Here is an 18,968-nt window from a genome sequence, read left to right as displayed (position 1 = left end):
TAACGCATTCATAATCAGGTTAGTTCTTATATAGCCTCATCATATTGGAGTACAGCTATGTTGTTTGAGGGACACATCTGACAATGGGCTACTTGTACACATAGGGGTTAATGTTTGGCAAGTCTAAATCTAAATAGGCTTAATATTATAAGCAACAATCAAAGTAGTTATATCTGTAACCAACTTTCCTGGCATGCTCAATCTGTACTTTTGCTACAGGCTCTATATGGTAATTATGGCATGAGTATATATTTTGACCTTGGTGTATTAGGAAAGGAGGTAGGATTTGTTACCATTTTGTGGCGTTCCCCCAATAGATAATATAGAAATCAGCTTTTTTTTTCTCTTGTAATCATCAGTCTTAGTCTGTTTAAAAAGCATGTTCCTCTTTGCTAGACTAGGGTAAGAAGAGTTTTGGGGAGGGGCCTTGATGTATCTGCTTAAGTGCTAATTATTTAAATGCCCCTTCCGTTCTTTTATCTACTGTACAAATGAAAAATCACCACTGCTTTATATCATTAACCTAAGTGGCCATTTCTCTTGTTCAAAATAATCTGGGGGCAGAATCGCAGAGCCCTTGTAGCTAAGGGCATGGCAAACGGAATGATGCATCTAAGGAAATCAGCCTGCACGTTAAAAGGACAAACCACTGCAGAAGCCCGAGCTTTCTGCTTGAGAAGACTCGGGGAAACTTCTGGTTTAGCAAGGGTGGGGGGATACGACTCGTGCAAGGCAATCTGAAATGCTGCTGCAGCCTTTTCCCTGGGCGCTGTCTGTCGCAGGAGTGTCACCGGTGGCTGAGTGGGAGCAGGCGGAGCTGGGGAAGTTAGACGAGTCCTGCCTCGTTTGTCTGCCCCCCGTCTCCCTTCTCCTGGGGGACTGTGCAGGCTCGGAAGTGGGGGTTGAGCACAGGCCTCCTCCTGTTACAGTGCGGGGGGGTTGCATAACACAAGCTCCTTACACAGCCCCCCGAGCTAGAACTCTTCCTTCCCCCTGCTCGAGGGCTGCAGCGCACGGGCAGGGGGCCTGGGGGCAGCTAAGCACAGGGTGAGGCTGCTGCCCCTTCCCCCCACAGCAGCTGCACCACATGTCGGGGGCGGGGGGGGGGAATTGCTGGGGCCAGCCCCGGGGCTCCTCTGTAGGGAGAGGGAGCCAGGCCCAACACGGGGACCCGGCGCTTTCCAAGGGCCACTGCCCACTGTGCGTGGGACGTTTGTGCTCCCGGAACCCTTGCAGCGGGGGTCGGCACGCTGCGTGTCCCGGCCGGACTGGAACGTGGGTGCACCCGCCGCCACACCGTCACGCCGAGGGGGTGATTAGTGCGACGGACGAGCCGGCGGCAGCTTCCGGGCGAGGAGCCGGGGTTGCTGGAGCGCGGCGCGTTAGGCCCCCGGCGCCCGCTTCGGAGCCCCCAGAGCCCGGCTGCGCCCCCGCCCGCCGGCGCCATGGGCATCCTGGAGAAGATCTCGGAGATCGAGAAGGAGATCGCGCGCACCCAGAAGAACAAAGGTCAGGGGCGGCCCGCCCTTCTGTCGGGGGGCTGGCGGAGGGGGGAGAGGTGGGGTGTGGGGGGGCCGGCGGCGGGGGGAGGCTGGCAGCGGGGCTGGGGGCGGGGGGAGAGAGGTGGGGGGCCGGCGGCGGGGGGAGGCTGGCAGCGGGGCTGGGGGCGGGGGGAGAGAGGTGCGAGGGGGGGCTGGCAGCGGGGAGGGGAGGGGTGTGGGGGGGGCCTGGAGGCGGGGGGAGACAGGTGGGGTGCGGGGAGCCTGGCAGCGGGGAGGGGAGGGGTGTGGGGGGGGCCTGGAGGCGGGGGGAGACAGGTGGGGTGCGGGGAGCCTGGCAGCAGGGAGGTGCGGGGGGGGGGCATTCTATCAGCCTCTTCCCTTACACTGATTTTTTTCATCCTTTTGGGGGGGCTCCATTTGCACCCCAGAGAATTGACTGGGTGCCTGTTCTACACACCTACAGGATGCCGTATTGGGGCAAAGAAATACCACTTGCACCTCGTGCGTGGTGTATACCTGTGTCTTGATATGCCCCTGGGAATAGATTAAATGTCAAGGCATAACTTACACCACAAGAAGTGAGTCTATAATAACGAAATTAAGGGGGGAGAAAATACAAAACCCTGTTGTTTTCTCTCCCTAGGAATCCGCTCCCTTCTCTGTCAGAGTGGACACTCCTAAGGCAGGAGCTACCTTTATTCCGGTGTTTTGTGCCACATCAGGCATAAAGAGTAAATAGTTAAAAACACCAAACTTGATCTACAATGTTAATTTGTAGTAATGTCCTAATTGCTGCAATTCCCAAACTAGAAACAAGTCACTTGAACTAACAGGGAAATAGGTGCATGTTCCCATGCTGTTGCAGGCTATTTGGTTGCTAACTGTTCTTGTTATTTTGTTTAAGCTACTGAGTACCATCTTGGCCTACTGAAGGCAAAGCTTGCCAAGTACAGAGCTCAGCTACTAGAACCCTCCAAATCTGCTGCTGCTAAAGGAGAAGGTTTTGATGTGATGAAATCTGGAGATGCCAGAGTGGCACTGATTGGCTTTCCCTCTGTGGGTAAGGTCAGTGACTATCAGAGCTGACTCTAGCACGTGCCGTTCCTAAGTTTGTTTTCAGTCTTTTGAAATATGCTTTTGTGATCTGACCGCTAATGTTTCTGACTTTTTCTGTATTTCCACAACTTAAGTGTTTGTTTTCCAAAAATGAAAGGAAAGAATGTTGCTCGCGCACCCAGACCTGAAGGCTAAAACTGGGGAAAGTCTGTCATCATCCCTGCATGCAAAGCACACTTGGTGCATATCAAAACCTTTCGTTTGTTCCCATCTGACAGCAACACCACTATGAAAGGTCTGTAAGAGCAGCCCGGTAACTGACATTCAAGAGAACATGCCAAATATTCCTCTTCACCTCTAAAACTGCCATGGCCGGCATAGCAAGAGCACATGGCTGTTAAAAACTAGAGTAGTTTTCTCCCCATTCCAGTTCAGAAGTCGTCGATGTGCATTATTTCCATGTATCTTTATTTATTCAGTGGTGCTGTCATTTGTTTATGTATTCCATATTATGATATCTTGCTTTTCAGTCCACATTTCTGAGCTTAATGACCTCCACAGCCAGTGAAGCTGCCTCATATGAATTCACAACGCTGACGTGTATTCCAGGTGTCATAGAAGTAAGTGTGATTTGGCTGGATTCTACATCATAAGTAAGGCTGCGAGATTGTCACAGAAGTCATGGACTTCTGTGACTTTTGCAGCAGCCAGTGTGCCTGGCCAGTTGCACCGGCTGCTGCCGGGGCAGTCTTGAGCCACTGTCTTTTCTCCCCCCGCAGCAGCAGGAGTTTGGGTGCGGGAGGGGGCAGAGGGTTGGGACACAAGACAGGGTGAGGGCTCTGGGCGGCACTTACCTTGGGGGCTCCCCAGAAACAGTGACATCTCCCTCCCTCAGCTCCTAGGCAGAGGCGTGGCCAGGCAGCTCTGCACACGGCCTCCACCTGCAGGCACCACCCCCACAGCTCCCATTGGTTGCGGTTCCAAGGTTTAGTCAGGGGTATATTGTACAAGTCATGGACAGGTCACGGGCCATGAATTTTTGTTTACTTCCTGTGACCTGTCCATGACTTTTACTAAAAATACCTGTGACTAAAACATAGCCTTAATCATAAGCTGTTAGCAACAAGACCCACAACTTAGTATGTAGGGATGTGCTGTTCCTGATGTGTGTGTTCTAATTATGTCTATGATAGGGCTCAGAAGCAGGTAGGTCTATGGTAGGGCTCAGAAGCAGCTGTATCCAAAGGTTCCTGCTTCCCAGCTGATTTCTGTTTTGAACTCTTGGAAGGTCTCGAGCATTTGCAGTTAGGTCTGTGGAGCCTGGCACTTTTACAGGCAGCATGCACTGGGAATCTGACTCTGCATTTTGAGTGGCCAGGCAACAAGATAATTCTCAACTGATTTTTTTTTTTTTTTTTTGTATAACACCATTGACCAGATGGCTGGAAGCCTTGACAGATTTGTTGTTAATGAAGCTTTAAAATAGGCAATCTGTGCAGTAATCAATTTGGACAGCAAATAGGACAACTCCTATCCTTGAGGAGTTTTTGCTATCTGTGCCCTGTACATCCATCTGTAAAGCAAATTTATAAAAAGCACCAAAGTGAAAAGCATCCCTCTAGTATAATGTGAAATTTTGGGGTCAAAATTCAGGCTGAGTGAAAATAATTAAAACAAACACACTGATGTCAAAACAAGCATAAATATTGTCACAAATCTGAGGCCTCCTGCAACTTCATTTACTGCACGATGTCGTCATTTTAAACTTCACTGCCGTTGCAGGAATGGAACTCTTATCTTCCTGCTCCATAAGCAAGTGACCCTCACCACTTGAGTTTCAAGGAGAATCTCTGTTAACAGGAGTAATATTATGCCTATGATTCACACCTGAGTAATTCTGAATCCAGCCATGAGAGTGCTCTTATCATAAAAATATTTCACCTGTTGGACCAGATAAGAAACTTATTACTCGTGTGGACAAGTTTCTTTGGTGAACAGAGGACCAAAATAATATTACAGCCAAAGTGTGCTCTAGTCTTGTCATTTTGTAGTCAAACCAAGATGGTCTAGAATTTTTGTAGCTTTGGCCATTAACTGCTGCAGTAAAATGTATCTTGAGGTGGAAGGAGGAATTTTCAGAAGGTTAGTGAAACAGCTTCATGGTAAAAACTCTGCAAATTGTTTCCAGTTCAGTGGGATGTTCAACTTATTGGTCCAGGTTTTGCCCTGCCCTATACCCTGTGCAGCCCCATTGATTTCAGAATTTGGCCCTCTGTGTACAATACATTGAGTGCTTAGCCTGTGTTCGGAAAGCAGTTTTAAAGGTTTTGTGGAGGTCCTCATAATCTTCCACCTTTCTGATTATCTTGCAGTATAAAGGAGCAAACATTCAGCTTTTGGATCTGCCTGGAATCATCGAAGGAGCTGCACAAGGTTGGTTAGCTCTTACATTAATTTAATGTGTGCCATTGCTCTCAGTACTGTGTGGAGTTTCTAAATGGTACCAACCTTGCCAGCCTAGTCATGTATTGTGTGAACACCTTAGACTTAAAACCTGAGGTCCTGAATGTGGGAGACAATTGTAAGAGAGTCCCTGAATTACAAAAAATCATATTATGTTGTAGAAGATGCTTGTTCTGGAGGTGGGTAGCAGAAGTAAGCAAACCTCCCTATTCAGGGGGAATCATGGCCTTGCTCATTTGTTCTCCTGGTACAAGGGGAGGTCTTTGGTATTGGTCACTAGAGAAAGAACCTGGAGATGTGCGGGAGGAGGGTTAAGCAAGACAAGAAATATTGTTCAGCTACGATCGCCTGGGTGTTTGAGAGTTCTGATGTGGCTCCTTGATTTGGGACCAAGGAATTCGTTCCACCTCTTTCCTCTCGCTTTGTCTGCCAGTCGCTCAGCTGTGGCGAGAGGAGTCTCGTGAGGTTGGTAGGAGTCTCCTGATGTTTCATTCTGAGCAGAGTGTAGTTTGGTAGTCTGCTTTCACTTCTGATCAGAAAGTGTGTCTAGCTGATTTCAACTGGGATCTCAGGGTTTTCCTCTTTGCTATTCTGGGTATCCTCACTTCAGTGCAGAGGAGAGAGAGAATTGCACACACATTGCTTCTTGGAAAGAAGGCGGTCTGATGGGATTGCAATGCTTCTCCACTGTCTGCCTGCAGAGCAGTGCTTGCTCATCAAGAACTGCATGCCCTCACACTAGAGGCTGAGTGGGTCGCATCCCAGCCCCATGCAACTAGGGGAATGGATCCTGCGGTTGCTTAGAGCCAAGTCCCTTGTGTGTTTGTGTAGTGCTTTCTATTGGACTGGCCTTCAAAATATGGTGTTTCTTTTGGGAACAAGCACATATTTCAGCCTGCAAGAGCTCTGAATGGGCCTTGACCCCATTAGCCTGGCCGCCTTCCCAACAGGTTAGTGCAGCCAAAGCAGGAATGAAATTCTTTCTTGCTTCGAAGAAGTCCCATGGGACGGTTCCTGGTTCGAGGGAGCTTTTAACTATTCTGCCTTCCCACGGATAACGCCATCTCCTTTCTTTGCAGGGAAAGGGAGAGGACGTCAGGTGATAGCTGTGGCTAGGACTGCTGATGTCGTTATCATGATGCTGGATGCCACCAAGGGCGAAGTACAGAGGTGAGCACAGGGAGCAGGTTAGACAGTTCTGGACTGATAAGCCAATGAATCCCGATGGCTTGCTACTTCCCAGCTGCGGAGGCTAACTAGGCATACCCCGTATGCAGCACACTAAATATTTACTAATGTCCTAATATAATCTATAGTCAGCTAATAATTTTACTCTTTAATATTCCTGGGATCATCTTCTCATTTTAGTCCTGCTCTCCATGGACGTTCCAAAATGAACCGCCTGTGCTGATTTTTGCTAAATTGTTCTTCCACGCTAGCTGGCTCATCTCAAAATCTGTGCATCATGAGGCCACTCTGTTAATGTGTTTCAGTTTAAATTTAAACTTCTACTGGGGCTTTTTGGCCATTGCTTTCGCTAGCAAGATAACTGTTACTGCAGATTATTGCCTGGGCTGGATGGCCTGTTGGTAGCTTCCAAGCAAGCAGCCCAGGCTTGGGCAATGGACTTAGTTGTGCTCAACAGAAATACCTACTGGCTAGGTAGGCGCAGCATTTACTAAGATTTCCAGGAATCTCAGTTCTAGCTTCTTGAGGGGAAGAACATCAACATATGGCCTCTGCAGGGAAGGATAATATATTACATGGTGGTGTCTTTGTTTGAGGCTTCCTCCTCCCATGGCCATGTTCTTAGGTCCCAACTAGAGGCCTTGCTGAATGGGAGGGCCCCAGTCAGTGGTATAGAGAAGATCCACAGGGTGGTGGAGATCCACAGGGTGATTTAGAGCTGGGAAACGTCAAGGTGCTGGCCAAGCTTTTGACCATTTTTTCCTCTTATTGCACTAAGTCCAGTGTACCAATGACTAATTTGCAGTGTCTACGCAGGTCTCTCTTGGAAAAGGAATTGGAATCTGTAGGAATCCGGCTGAACAAATGCAAACCAAACATCTATTTCAAGGTGAGACTTACCAATGGCCCTGCACAGTCATGGGTTTGCGTGTGCTCATCCAATGGAAACACGAATTCCTCTGTGCCTGTCCCTTTTGTTATGCCACAGATAACGTGGACTTTACATTTTACAGACTGTTTTAACTTTCTTTGTTCTGTTCATCCAGCCAAAGAAGGGTGGGGGCATCTCCTTTAACTCGACTGTCACGCTGACCCAGTGCTCCGAGAAGCTGGTGCAGCTCATCCTCCATGAGTACAGTATCCTTTCCTGAAGGAGAGCCCAGAAAGGGGCAACGTCCAGAAACCGCTTCTCTTGACCCCCGTCCCACACCTCAGATCCGCAGCAGCCCACTCGGTGAAGGTGAACTAGAATGGGATTGTATCTTCAATACTAATTCCAGAGCAAGGTGTTCATGCCAATAGGGTGACGGAGTAGTTAAAAGCAGTAGTAATTTGGGGGGGGGGTCATCTGAGCAGCCCCCATTATACCAAGATTAAACAAATCCAGCCCATTGTGCCTGTCCGGTGTGTTTAGCCAAGAGAGGAAGTTTGGCCTTAATGATGCCACCTCAGAAATCTTCAATGCAGAGGTTCTGTTTAGAGAAGATTGTTCTCCTGATGAGTTTATCGATGTGATTGTCGGTAACAGAGTCTACATGCCCTGCCTTTATGTGAGTATCCCGGAAACAGCCTTATTTCTGTATAATTAATGGGACAGCAAGATTGGGGTCCTAAATACAGAATGATCTTGACCTCTTGCCTTGGGAGAATTACTCTGTATGTGAAAACCACCACTTGTCATCAAACATCTAGTTAACCTGTTGCGCATGTGCCTGTGTAGTACACTCGTTTAGCACATGATTCCAGCGCCCTCTTGTGGCTGGCCCCGATAACTATAGCGGCAGGCTACCTAGAGCTGATCATTCCTCTTGTCGCTCAGCTGGGGTAGAGACTTGTGTTTTGGTGCTGAAAGTTCCATGGCTGATTTCCTCTAACAACCATGGTGTCTGTATGTGCACAGCCTTGGTGCGCTATAGATGCACCCTTCATTTCAGGGGCCCCTTTTGATAATGTTTTGGATTTTTATAATGCGGTCCAAGAACAAAACACCAGAGGGTGACCCCTAAAGGAAAGAATGTTAAAATGGGAAAACTTGTCATTTATTTTGAGGCTTATGAACTTTAACAATTTACCAAAAATCTTTGATCAATATTGATAAGAGCCACATTTTTTAACAAGCCCCGGCATCTCATTATTGCATGTCTACGAGGACTAGAAGCTGCAGAACCTCATAACTACTTGCATGTATCGAATTTGCTTGCAGTGTCACTTGAATTGACTTTCTAAAGGATATGTTCTTTTCCCTTTTGATTTTAGGTTTATAACAAGATTGACCAGATATCTATGGAGGAAGTAGATCGTCTGGCTAGGAGACCAAACAGTGTTGTGATCAGGTAAGAGCTTGCAAGCCCGTCAATCCACACCTTCTACAGGTTCTGCACTCGGAAGTTGGTTTACATTTCATTAATACCCTTTTCCTTTGCTATCCCAAAGATGGGCACGCTCCTTGGCACACCACTTAGCTGCTCTGTGCTCTGGCTGAGAGTGAAACTCAACAAGTACCCTGTCATTTTTAACAAAATATTCAGTGGCCTCTATCCACAGAGAGAGGCAAATCTGCTATAAGCTGCCTCGCACCATCTCCAGGTTGAAATAAACCAGGTCTTCCCAGTAGTTCTGTTATATTATCTGTTCTGTTAAACTGATGGGCTCTGCCACTTTGAAGGTGGTGTACCTTTGGAAAGCATTGTCTGTTTCATCATACTGACCCATCAGAAAGCTTCACCTTGTCATCTAGCACTTAATAGGCTTCTCGATCACACTTCTTTGTGGACTCCAGGTAAGACGGAATTTGGGCTGCTCTTTGGGGAATAGAATTACACTAAGCCGAGATGTTCATGGTGTTTTGCAGCTGTGGAATGAAGCTGAACCTGGACTATTTACTGGAGAAGCTGTGGGAGTACCTGGCGCTTACCTGTATCTTCACTAAGAAGAGAGGACGTAAGCAAAACACTGACAGGCAAAAGAAGAGTCCAAGGGGGAGATTTTCAGAAATACAATGGGAGCTGGGCACTAGGTGCCCAGCTCCCATTGGCTGTCAGTGAGTAGTTGGTGTGACAGGTTGCCCCCCTTTAAGGTGCCACCTGATGTACTGAGATACCACTGAGCCCCCCTGTTCCACTATCCTGGGCCCCCTTTAACCTGTCTTGCTGAGCAAGGCTCTTAAGCCTCCTCTAGCACACACACAGACAGGGCCACACCCAGCTGCAGAAAGACACAGACACTGAGATCAGCTCTGGGAAAACTCCACTTAAGGGACTTTCCCCAACACTCAGGTGCCCACCCCCCATGGAGTGCAGACCCAAAGGTGTATTGTCTTGTGCTGGATAGAAAAATCTGCACAGCGCAAGCTCATAAAAATTCGCCCTCTCCCTCAATGTGGAGAGAGAGATGCACAGCTTCTCCCCCTCCCCCCCATATGAATTGCACAAACTGGGTTATGTTATGAACAAGAAATAAGTTTATTAACTACAAAAGACAGATTTAAGTGATTATAAGGGATAGCAAACAGAACAAACCAGATTACTAAGCAAATAAAATACGCAAACTAAGCTTGATTCACTAAAGAAACAGGTTACAAAATGTAATTTCTCACCCTAAATGTTGAATTAGGCAGGATGCAGGGTTTCTGTAGCTCAGAGTTCCAGTTATTTCTTACAGACTGGACCACTGTCTGGACTCACCTCTGCCTTTCCCTTCAGGTTAGTTCATTTGTCCCTTTAGGTTCTTTCAGCAGTCCCACTAGGAGCCCACAGGGGAGTTGGGAAGGATGGGCACTTAGCACCATCCCCTCCTGAGACAGAACTCCCAAGCGGCTGCTTACAGGTGTCACATAGGCTGAGGATGAGCAGGAGCAGCACTCCTCAGCTGGCTTTAACTCCCCAAACGCATTACTGAGGGTCCTTGTACAGCTGTCACTTTCCCTGTCACTTTGTAAAGGCCGTTGTTGCATTTGGCATTGGAGGGCTGCAAGCTTGAATTTTGGGTAAACGTCAGTGAGATTTTGTGGTAGCTTATTAGATCCTAAAATGTTAGGATCTTCAAGGAAACTGCAGCAGTGATTCCCTTTTATTTAAACGTGTGTGTTTAGACTTTGGCTATTACTGTTGCGATAAGTCCTGTCATGTGGATTGAATGAAGATTGGGCCTGGATGGGCTTGTGAATTCTAAGGAAATGGTTGACTTTGACTTTTAAATGTTAAAGTCGGTATAGAGAGAGAGAGTAAATCAAAACTTGGTACCTGAGAGAGAGTAAATCAAAACTTGGAAGTACTGTCTTTGAAGATTATGAATTGATTCAATGTATTGTATTGGTCTTTAAAAGTCCAGGGTAAGTAGCCAATTTGTACTTCCTGCCACTGGAGTGTGTGTGGAGCTAAGTAGGCAATATAACTCAGGTGAATGGCTATTTGTATGCCAGCCTGCTGTCAGGTGTAACTGGCGCGGGGGACCGGGGGGGATTCAAGGAGTTGTACATAATCAAATTGTCAGATTGTGTTAAAGGACAGCGATCGGGAAAGCGATGCTATCTTTTCCCTTCTTGTTTTTCTGTGCTCTCTAGAGAGACCGGACTTCTCAGATGCCATTATTCTCCGAAAAGGGGCTTCTGTAGAGCATGTGGTAAGTAAATAACACAAAGAAAGATCTTTCTCTGGTGGTGGAACTGCACTCAGTCCAATGCAAACTTCCTACCCAAACTGTTGGTAGGATTTTGAATATTTCAGGTTGTCCTATGAAAAAACACATGTTGATGTTTTGTTGCCCATTAGCATTCCTTAGCTTGGTCTAACTGAGATATAGAAACAAATGTTTCTTTTCTGGTTATGTACTTTACTAGATAAAAGGTGATGAAGGTTGTGACGAGTTGGACCCCCACTTCTGACATGCCACCTGGTGTACTGGGGTTTCACTTAGCCCTTTCTCCTCCATCAGCCTGGATATTCTCTCTCTCTGTTTTGCTGAATTAGGCTCTACAGCCTCTTGCAGCATACATACACAGGTAGGGCCACACCCAGCTGCAGACATAGACTGAAGTCAGCTCTGTGTGAGAGGATTCACCCAGCACTCACGTGCACACCCCCTTTGGGGAATAAACCCAAAATAATACTGTCTGGCACTATATAGAAAGATCTGCACAGCGCAAGCTCATACAAATTTGTCCTCTCCCTCAGTGTGAAGAGAGATGCACAACTTCATGCACAACCTGGGTTTAATAATATACAAAACAAATGTATTAACTGTAAAAGGCAGATTTTAAGTGATTATAAGGGCTAGCAAACAGAACAAAGCAGATTACTGAGCAAATAAAACAAAACACACATACTAAGATTAGGATGTTAAAGAGACTGGTTTCAAGAAAAAAGAAAAGGAGTACTTGTGGCACCTTAGAGACTAACACATTTATTTGAGCATAAGCTTTCGTGAGCTACAGCTCACTTCGCATAAAATATATCTTAGGCCATCTTCATATCATAACCATATTTCTATAAAGAATGTGGCATGTAACATCACAAAGGTAACCTAATAGAGTTCAGCGAACAAGCAAATGGAAATGATGAGACTTTTTTGATGCTATTCCTGGGAACTTTGTATGGAGAAAGCATGATTCTGGTACATTTACTTTATGCTCTTTGTGCGTTTTTGAATGTGGCTCTGAAGTTGCCTTTGCAGTAAACAGCGTGGACCCAAGGTGTTCCTGTTTGTAGTGGCTAGATGTTAATTGAATACAGCAGTGTACTGGAAGTCTGGGGAAAATCTCCACTTCTTGTCTTGGGAGACATGATTAGTTGGAGCTAATCATCAAAAACAGTGTTTTCATATCTAATTCTCAGGTGCTCAGACACCATGGTGAGGGGCACAGTATAAGAACCTAAATAGAATAGAGGCTGATATATAGTGAAGCATTATCATTTGACTGTCTCACACTCTGTCTTATTGCAGTGCCATCGAATTCACAGAACGTTAGCCAGCCAGTTCAAATATGCCTTGGTGTGGGTAAGTGACTAATACTCTCTGAATTTGATTTGCCTGTATTTGAAGTGTCCACTCCTAACACGTTTCAACTTGCTTTCTCCTGATTTAAAGGGAACCAGCACAAAATACAGTCCTCAAAGAGTAGGATTAACTCATTTGATGGAGCACGAAGATGTCATCCAGATTGTCAAGAAGTAACCCTCTTAGCCACTGCTCACTGGTGCCTGACCCTGCCCTAGGCTGTAGAATCAGAACTGACTTATTGTGACCATATAAAAGCCAAAAAAAGGAAGATGTGCTCCAAAGCCACGTAGGCTTCCATGAAGCTTGTTCCATTGGAGACGAGAAGAGACTAAGGATACACTATAACAGGTGGGGAGCAGGGAGACGAGGGGTTTCCCATCTTGTGACATTTCAGGCAAGGTAGCTTGTTTGCACAACATCTCTAAAAGTTGGATCATGGAACCCATTTGTTACGATGCGATGAGAATCCTCCACCCTCCTGTACCGCTGCAAATTTCCCATACATGTCTGTCTGTTATACCTGCCAGCAGCTTTCTGGCCAATTGGAATCTGTGGATTTGTCCACACAAATGTGACTCTTCTCTTGGTGCCATTGATACCAGCACTAAGAGAGGGTACCTGCCATTCGTTGCACGTTCCTGTCATTTATTGTAAGAGTGTCATTAAAGCAAACCTTTCCCTCCCCCACTCGCCCAATACGAGGGCTGCTAGAATTCACAGCCTTTCTAGCTTCCGCGGGTTTCCCACATCCGAGACAGCCCTAGGCTGAGCTTTTGAACATCCCACTCTATCAAATTTAAAACCAACACCCCATGCCTCTTAACCCTCTGACACAGCCTATAGGGTGTCCTGATCCCATTAGTACTCTTGAGAGAGCTGGAAGGTGCAACCCTATTAACAAAGGGATTGATACGTGGCCAAGCCACAGGTGCCGTAGCTACATCCTAGAAGAGCTCCAAGACTTGGTGAGGATTCATTTCCGTCCATGTCACAGGTCCGAGAAGTGGCATTAGGAGTTTCCCAGGGGGAAACCTCTGCTTTGCCGCCTTCTTCCACCTTTTCTGACACAGTACCTGAGGAATAGTTGTCAGGAAACCACTTGTCTCTAAATCATGCATCCATGGCTCCTAAACCCCAGAAATAGCTATTCAGGCTCAAATCCCATTCTAAGCTGTGGCCTTTTTTGGCTAAAATAAATGAACAATGATGCTTCTTAATGGAGATCTTCCATCAGAAAACTTGGATTTTCTAATCATGCTTTATTAAATGTTGTTGCTAATGGTTTATAGTGTCTGATAGGTACAGGCTCTTTCTTTCCATGAGCAAGAGCCTCCAATGCCGAATTCTGAACCATGAAGCCTGGTTGGATGGCTAGCTCCTCCGCCCCCAAACTCCTCTTTCGTGCTCCTCCTGAACTGCAATGGCTGGGAGTGTTTTATTTAAGAAAATAAAAGTGGCTATTTCATGTGAATTATGCCCTTGCCTCTCGAAACAGACACGGGAACACTTGCTTTATCACCCCTCTCCCTCCCTTTTGGCCAACTGAGTGGTAAGGAGCTGTGTGGTGGAGTGGATTTTGATGGTAGTGTGTCATAGAATTTGAGGCCAGAAGGGACCCACTAGATGTCTAGTCTGACCTGTATCTCTCAGGCTACCACCACCATCCAGCACCTACACGCTAACCCAAACCTGAAATGAGACTAAAGTGGCATTGTGAAGAGTGAACAAAGGGCGCTCTAAGGATGGAGAAGAGTTGGACGCATTAGGGCTTCCTCGGATGACATGAGCTGGATAAATTACACAAGAACCAAGCCAAAAAGGTGACACTGAGCTTTGTAGGTTACCTTTGGTGTTAATGATTTTGCTCGCAGCTGGAATGCAGAGGGAATCAGGGCTCAGGTAGAAGCTACTGGAGAATAATCTCCAAATTAGCTGCATTATGCCTGAGCTGGCTTTCTAATGCCTGCACTTCTCTCTGCTAATTGAGTGGGATGCTGTTCCAGCACATTGACTCGCCCTTTATATTCCCCATGAAGGTTGCGCAGGCCAACACGCCAGGACAAAGCTTTTCGTGTTTCATTTTTAACTGTTTCATTTTTAACCGTGCTGGCGTTTAACTACTAAACAAGGACAATGGAGGAAAGCCCATGCATGACTTGATAGTCAGAATACTGAACTGCACATGCTCCTCAAACAGGAGAGGGAGGGGGAACAAAAATATTCAAAATAGCTTATTAAAACTCATTGTAAATCTAAAAAAAAAAAATGCGAACTTGCACTGGTTAATACAAGGCTGATCATTACAGCTGTCTTAGATTAGCTGGTTGTCTCAAATTTAATAGTCTGGTGGATCAATATTGGAACCACTGTCAAATTAACTGAGCTGCTCTCCCTAGTAGTTTGGAAAGCCAACGATTTTTCCCCCCATCATAGTCCAAGTGTATAAAGCAGCTGAACTTTGATTAAACTTGGCAGGGAAGAAAATGGAAACAGATCGAGAGCAGCTAATTCTGCTGCATGCATGACTAGCTTGGGTAAGCATGGGTAGCTGTAGCTACATCTGGAAATAGGTTTTTGTACGTTTCCATCTTTTCAGATTAACTGCAGCACACGCTGCAAGCGGTACAGTTTAGTATCAGCGGTGAGAGCACGTTGGGCTGAAGATCTACATATAGAACCTTTAGTGGGGATCCTGAAGTGCCTAATTATCTGCATGGGAAGATCAAATTCTTACAAACACTTTAACATCAATCCAGCAGTTTTCGTTGAAGGAAATGGAAAGGCTCCATTGATTTCCAGTGGGAGTTGGATCAGACCCCTAGTTATCTTATTGCTCATGGAGATCAAAGGCAAGCCCAGTACATTCCAAGAACATTTTTTGGGACCTTTAGTGAGGAAGGAGGTGCTTTTGTGCAGTGGGGATTGGGCATTTCTACACTGAAGCTGGGAACATGCTTCTCATCTTGAGTACATGGACCCAGGCTCGCTCTGCTTCACCTCGCGCATTAAAAATAATAGTGTGGCCTAAGTCCAAACCCGACTGGACCCCCTGGGGCTGCACTCTGGTGTCTCTCCAAGCTGGGAAGCACACGCTCCACTTCCGTGCGCATGTACCCGTATAGAGTGGTAGATTCTCATGAGGCAGTTTACTTAAAATCTCTTGTGAGGAATTGTGAACATTTGAATTACAACCCTCTGGTTAGAAGTAGCAGAACTTCATACCCTGTAACAGTGAAAGGCTGTGTTGTGTTTCTATGCTGTCTCTTGTATGAGATGTACAGCTGCAATCTTACCATTTGTGCTTAATGACATCACCCTGTTTTTCCAAGAGAAGGGTGTTAGCCCTGCTGTTCTGGCCAAATGACAGGGCTAGTTCCGCTCTCCCAGCGTCCTTTCCTTGCAGTTTCAACTGGATGTGGTATTCCTCAGTGTCTTGCCCTAATTACAGGATGTTAGTGCTGCGTTCCACCCCAGAAGCAGCTGCACTTCAGGGCTGAGTGAGAGGATCCCTGTTATATCCCTTACCTGCTTCACGGAAAGATTAGGTTTGTGTGTTTAAAATACAACTTCACAAGTCGCTGCTGCATGTTGCTCAAAGGCCAAGTGTGGCATTTCACAAAAGGGAGAGATTAGTGTTAGCCCTCTTTCCACAGGAGATCGCAGAGGGCCAGAAAGTTAAATGACTCCCAAGGCCATACAGCAAATCGAGGGGAGTAGCAGATTAATTGTAATAGAATGCTCCCACCATTTGTCTCCCAGTGTATGTACGTAATCTGCAAAATACAACTGCCCGCTGTCAAACTAAGTACAACTCAAACGTAAAGTTAAGCTATACCTTTAAACGCAGCTCCCAACCACCTCGTCTGACGAAAGCGCGAGTGGATGGATGGTCTAAGTTCCCTGCAAAGTCAACAAACTCCAGCATTTTTTAGGTTTACTCGGTCCAGGGATGGATTTGATGACTGCTTGACGTCCTTTCTAGCCCTATATTTTGATGAGTGTGATTTCAGTTTTAGACAGTCCAGCAGTTACTCCCTCGAGATTGTCATCCTAGAAATGGTTGCGGCTTGAAGCATGTTCTGCTCAAAACTAGAGGCCTGTGCATGTTCCAGGCAATCAAGCACATTTGATTGGCCAAACACTCCTTTTATAATTTAATTTAGCCAGGAATCATTTGCAAGGTAATAAAACAGGACTTGACTCCAGCTACATTTGTTTAATTCAATGAGAGACAGTTACAGCTATGGGCTCTCCTCTGCTATCTTCGCTCCTGCCATCCTGGCAAGATTGAAGGTGCTGCACGGGGCAGTATATAACAGTCACGGTCTTGCCGTGCCAATTTAATTGTTTCAAACAGTGACAAGGGTCACCCCAACCAAGCTAGGCCTGTGAACCTCCTTTGTAGCAGAGGTGGCTCAGGAGGCTGCTGAGATGAGGATTGCTTGCCTTCACATACTTTTGAATTCTTCTGGTGGCATGTTTTAAATGTGGAGGTCACCCTGTGGGGGTTATTGATTGTAATTTGCAATTAAGCCCTTGCTTTCTGAAGACTTGGCATAATAAATACCCACTGCATTAGAGCTAAGACTGCAGATTCCATTAGTCTGGAGCAGGTGCAAGCTGGTGCAGGCTCACTAACAGGAGAGAGGAGCACAAAACTGCCAGTTTAACCTTGTCCCTATTGTTCTTTACGTAACAGTGTGGGTGTAACAGCTTCCACCTGGGAAATTCATAGAATATCAGGGTTGGAAGGGACTTCAGGAGGTCATCTAGTCCAACCCCCTGCTCAAAGCAGGACCAGTCCTCAACTAAATCATCCCAGGCAGGGCTTTGTCAAGCCTGACCTTAAAAACCTCTAAGGAAGGAGATTCCACCACCTCCCTAGGTAACCCATTCCAGTGCTTCACTACCCTCCTAGTGAAAAAGTTTTTCCTAATATCCAACCTAAACCTCCCTTCCTGTAACTTGAGACTATTATTTCTTGTTCTGTCATCTGGTACCACTGAGAACAGTGTAGCTCCATCCTCTCAGGTATTTGAAAGCAGCTATCAAATCCCCCCTCACTAAATTATTAGTGAAATTGGAGATGTTGGGGATTAACACGAGTCTCGAAAGATGGGTAAGGAAGTGGTGAAAGCGGAGACTTCAGTGGATCATGCTGAAAGGTGAACTGTCCATCTCAAGGGAGTTCCTTCAGGATTGGTCCTGGGACCAACCTTATTTAACATTTTCATTAATGACCATGGCACAGAAAGTGGGAGGGTCTTAATAAAATTGGCAGAGGACACAAAGTTGGGTGGTATTGCCAATATGGAGGAAGACCGGAATATCACGCAAGGAGATTTGGACAACCTTGAAAACTGGAGTAATAGAAATGGGATGAAATTTAATAATGCACAATGCAAGGTCCTGCCCTTAAAGACTAACAGGAAGACTTTTTGATATAAGCAGAGGACATATCAATTGGAAATGGCAGCGGAGGAGAAAGACCTGAGTGCATTGGTTGATTACTATGAGCTGCCAAAGTGATGCGGCCGTGAAAAAGGCTAATGCAATCCTAGGCTACGTCAGGCAAGGTATTTTCAGCAAAGATGGCAGTGTTAGTACTGTTATACAAGGCCCTTGTAAGATCTTTTCTGGGATACTGTGTGCAGTTCAGGTCTCCCAGGGTTAAAAAAGATTAATTCAAACTGGAACAGGTGCAGGGAAGGCCATCTAGGATGAGCACTTGCTGCTTTGAATTAGAGGAAATGGTGGATTCTCTGTAACTTGGAGTCTTTAAATCAAGGTTTGAAGACTTCGATAAGTCAGCTAGAGGTTAGGGGTCTATTACAGGAGTGGGTGGGTGAGGTTCTGTGGCCTGCAACCTGCAGGAGGGCAGACAAGATGATCATGATGGTCCCTTCTGGCCTGAAAGTCTATGAGCTTGTGGTCTCAATGCAACCAACTGCAAAGGTTCTTAGTCCTTTGTGGGATTTGAACTCAGGCCCTTTGGTGCCCCACAATGCACCACAGTCCAAGCCCGTAAACCTAAAAACCACAATCTGTTAATGCAAACGGTTCTCACAACTGGCTAACAGGTCACTCAGCCCTTGGTACTAATCACCACTCCAGGGCTAGGAGTGAGTGAATAATAATGCCTCTGTAGCGCTGTCATCTGCCAGTGCTACTTCCAAAGCCTTATTTATAAAGACAGGTAACATACCCATTATACAGCTGGGAAAACAGAGGCACAGAGAGGGGGAGTGAATTGCCTGAGCTCACATCATGAGTCAGTGCTATTGTTGGGGTTAAAAACCCAGGTCTTCTGCCTGCCAGGTCTGTGCTAAACCATTGGTCAACACCTGCCCTCAGTGAGTGGTTTAAAGATCACATCTGGTTCATGTGGAGGGATTAATTTTATGTTGGCAAAATATAACATCTGCCTTTATAGCCACCCTTATGTATTGGTCTGAGTTCTCCCAAATGATTCTCCTCTGGCCCTCAGACATACAGAAGCTAGTTCATCGTGACAGGTATTGATGGGTACTGAGTGTCTGCACGTACCTGTATCCCCTTGCACTGTTGTTCCAAAACCTGTGTCTGTTTCAAGCATCATCCAGTAGGAGGTGCAATGGGACACGCTAGTCTGTTTGGCTTCCTCTTCTAGTGCCCTTGGCAGGTAGCTGCTCTTTTGGCTACACCGTTCCCTCCTTTTTCCCCATAGGTCCCCGTTAACAGGTTTTGTCCCACCCATCTTCTCCCTCTTTGGAGGTAGCTGCA

At 46.3% G+C, this 18,968-nt stretch overlaps 1 protein-coding gene across 3 annotated transcripts; it reads left to right on the top strand.

The window, feature by feature from the left end:
* Window positions 1-1,116: 1,116 nt before the first annotated feature.
* On the top strand, window positions 1,117-13,677 carry DRG2 (developmentally regulated GTP binding protein 2). 3 transcript variants are annotated; one of them, XM_043523956.1, is made up of 14 exons: window positions 1,314-1,509; window positions 2,407-2,567; window positions 3,089-3,178; window positions 4,931-4,991; window positions 6,101-6,191; window positions 7,026-7,098; window positions 7,256-7,346; window positions 7,662-7,759; window positions 8,466-8,542; window positions 9,061-9,149; window positions 10,771-10,829; window positions 11,177-11,208; window positions 12,150-12,203; window positions 12,294-13,677. In XM_043523956.1, exons 1-13 carry the CDS (start codon window positions 1,446-1,448, stop codon window positions 12,172-12,174), a joined length of 1,011 nt encoding a protein of 336 aa, XP_043379891.1. In that variant the 5' UTR covers window positions 1,314-1,445; the 3' UTR covers window positions 12,175-12,203; window positions 12,294-13,677. The 3 variants fall into 3 exon arrangements, with proteins under 3 accessions (XP_037766962.1, XP_043379891.1, XP_037766963.1); XM_037911034.2 differs by lacking the exon at window positions 11,177-11,208 and having other exon boundaries at window positions 1,117-1,509; XM_037911035.2 differs by lacking the exons at window positions 1,314-1,509; window positions 11,177-11,208 and adding an exon at window positions 1,882-2,080.
* The last annotated feature ends 5,291 nt before the right edge of the window (window positions 13,678-18,968 follow it).

This window comes from Chelonia mydas, chromosome 10, assembly GCF_015237465.2.
Source record: "Chelonia mydas isolate rCheMyd1 chromosome 10, rCheMyd1.pri.v2, whole genome shotgun sequence".
Classification (NCBI taxonomy): Eukaryota; Metazoa; Chordata; order Testudines; family Cheloniidae; genus Chelonia; species Chelonia mydas.
The sequence above is the reverse complement of the archived record's forward strand: the minus strand, read 5'-3'. Positions and strand labels throughout refer to the sequence as shown.

Excerpts from the sequence above, each read along its gene's own strand:
- DRG2 (XM_037911034.2), top strand. The coding sequence starts at position 1,446 with ATGGGCATCCTGGAGAAGATCTCGGAGATCGAGAAGGAGATCGCGCGC. Across the intron at positions 6,192-7,025 it reads ACCAAGGGCGAAGTACAGAG|GTCTCTCTTGGAAAAGGAAT; the intron begins GTGAGCACAGGG and ends GTGTCTACGCAG. Across the intron at positions 12,204-12,293 it reads TCAAATATGCCTTGGTGTGG|GGAACCAGCACAAAATACAG; the intron begins GTAAGTGACTAA and ends CCTGATTTAAAG.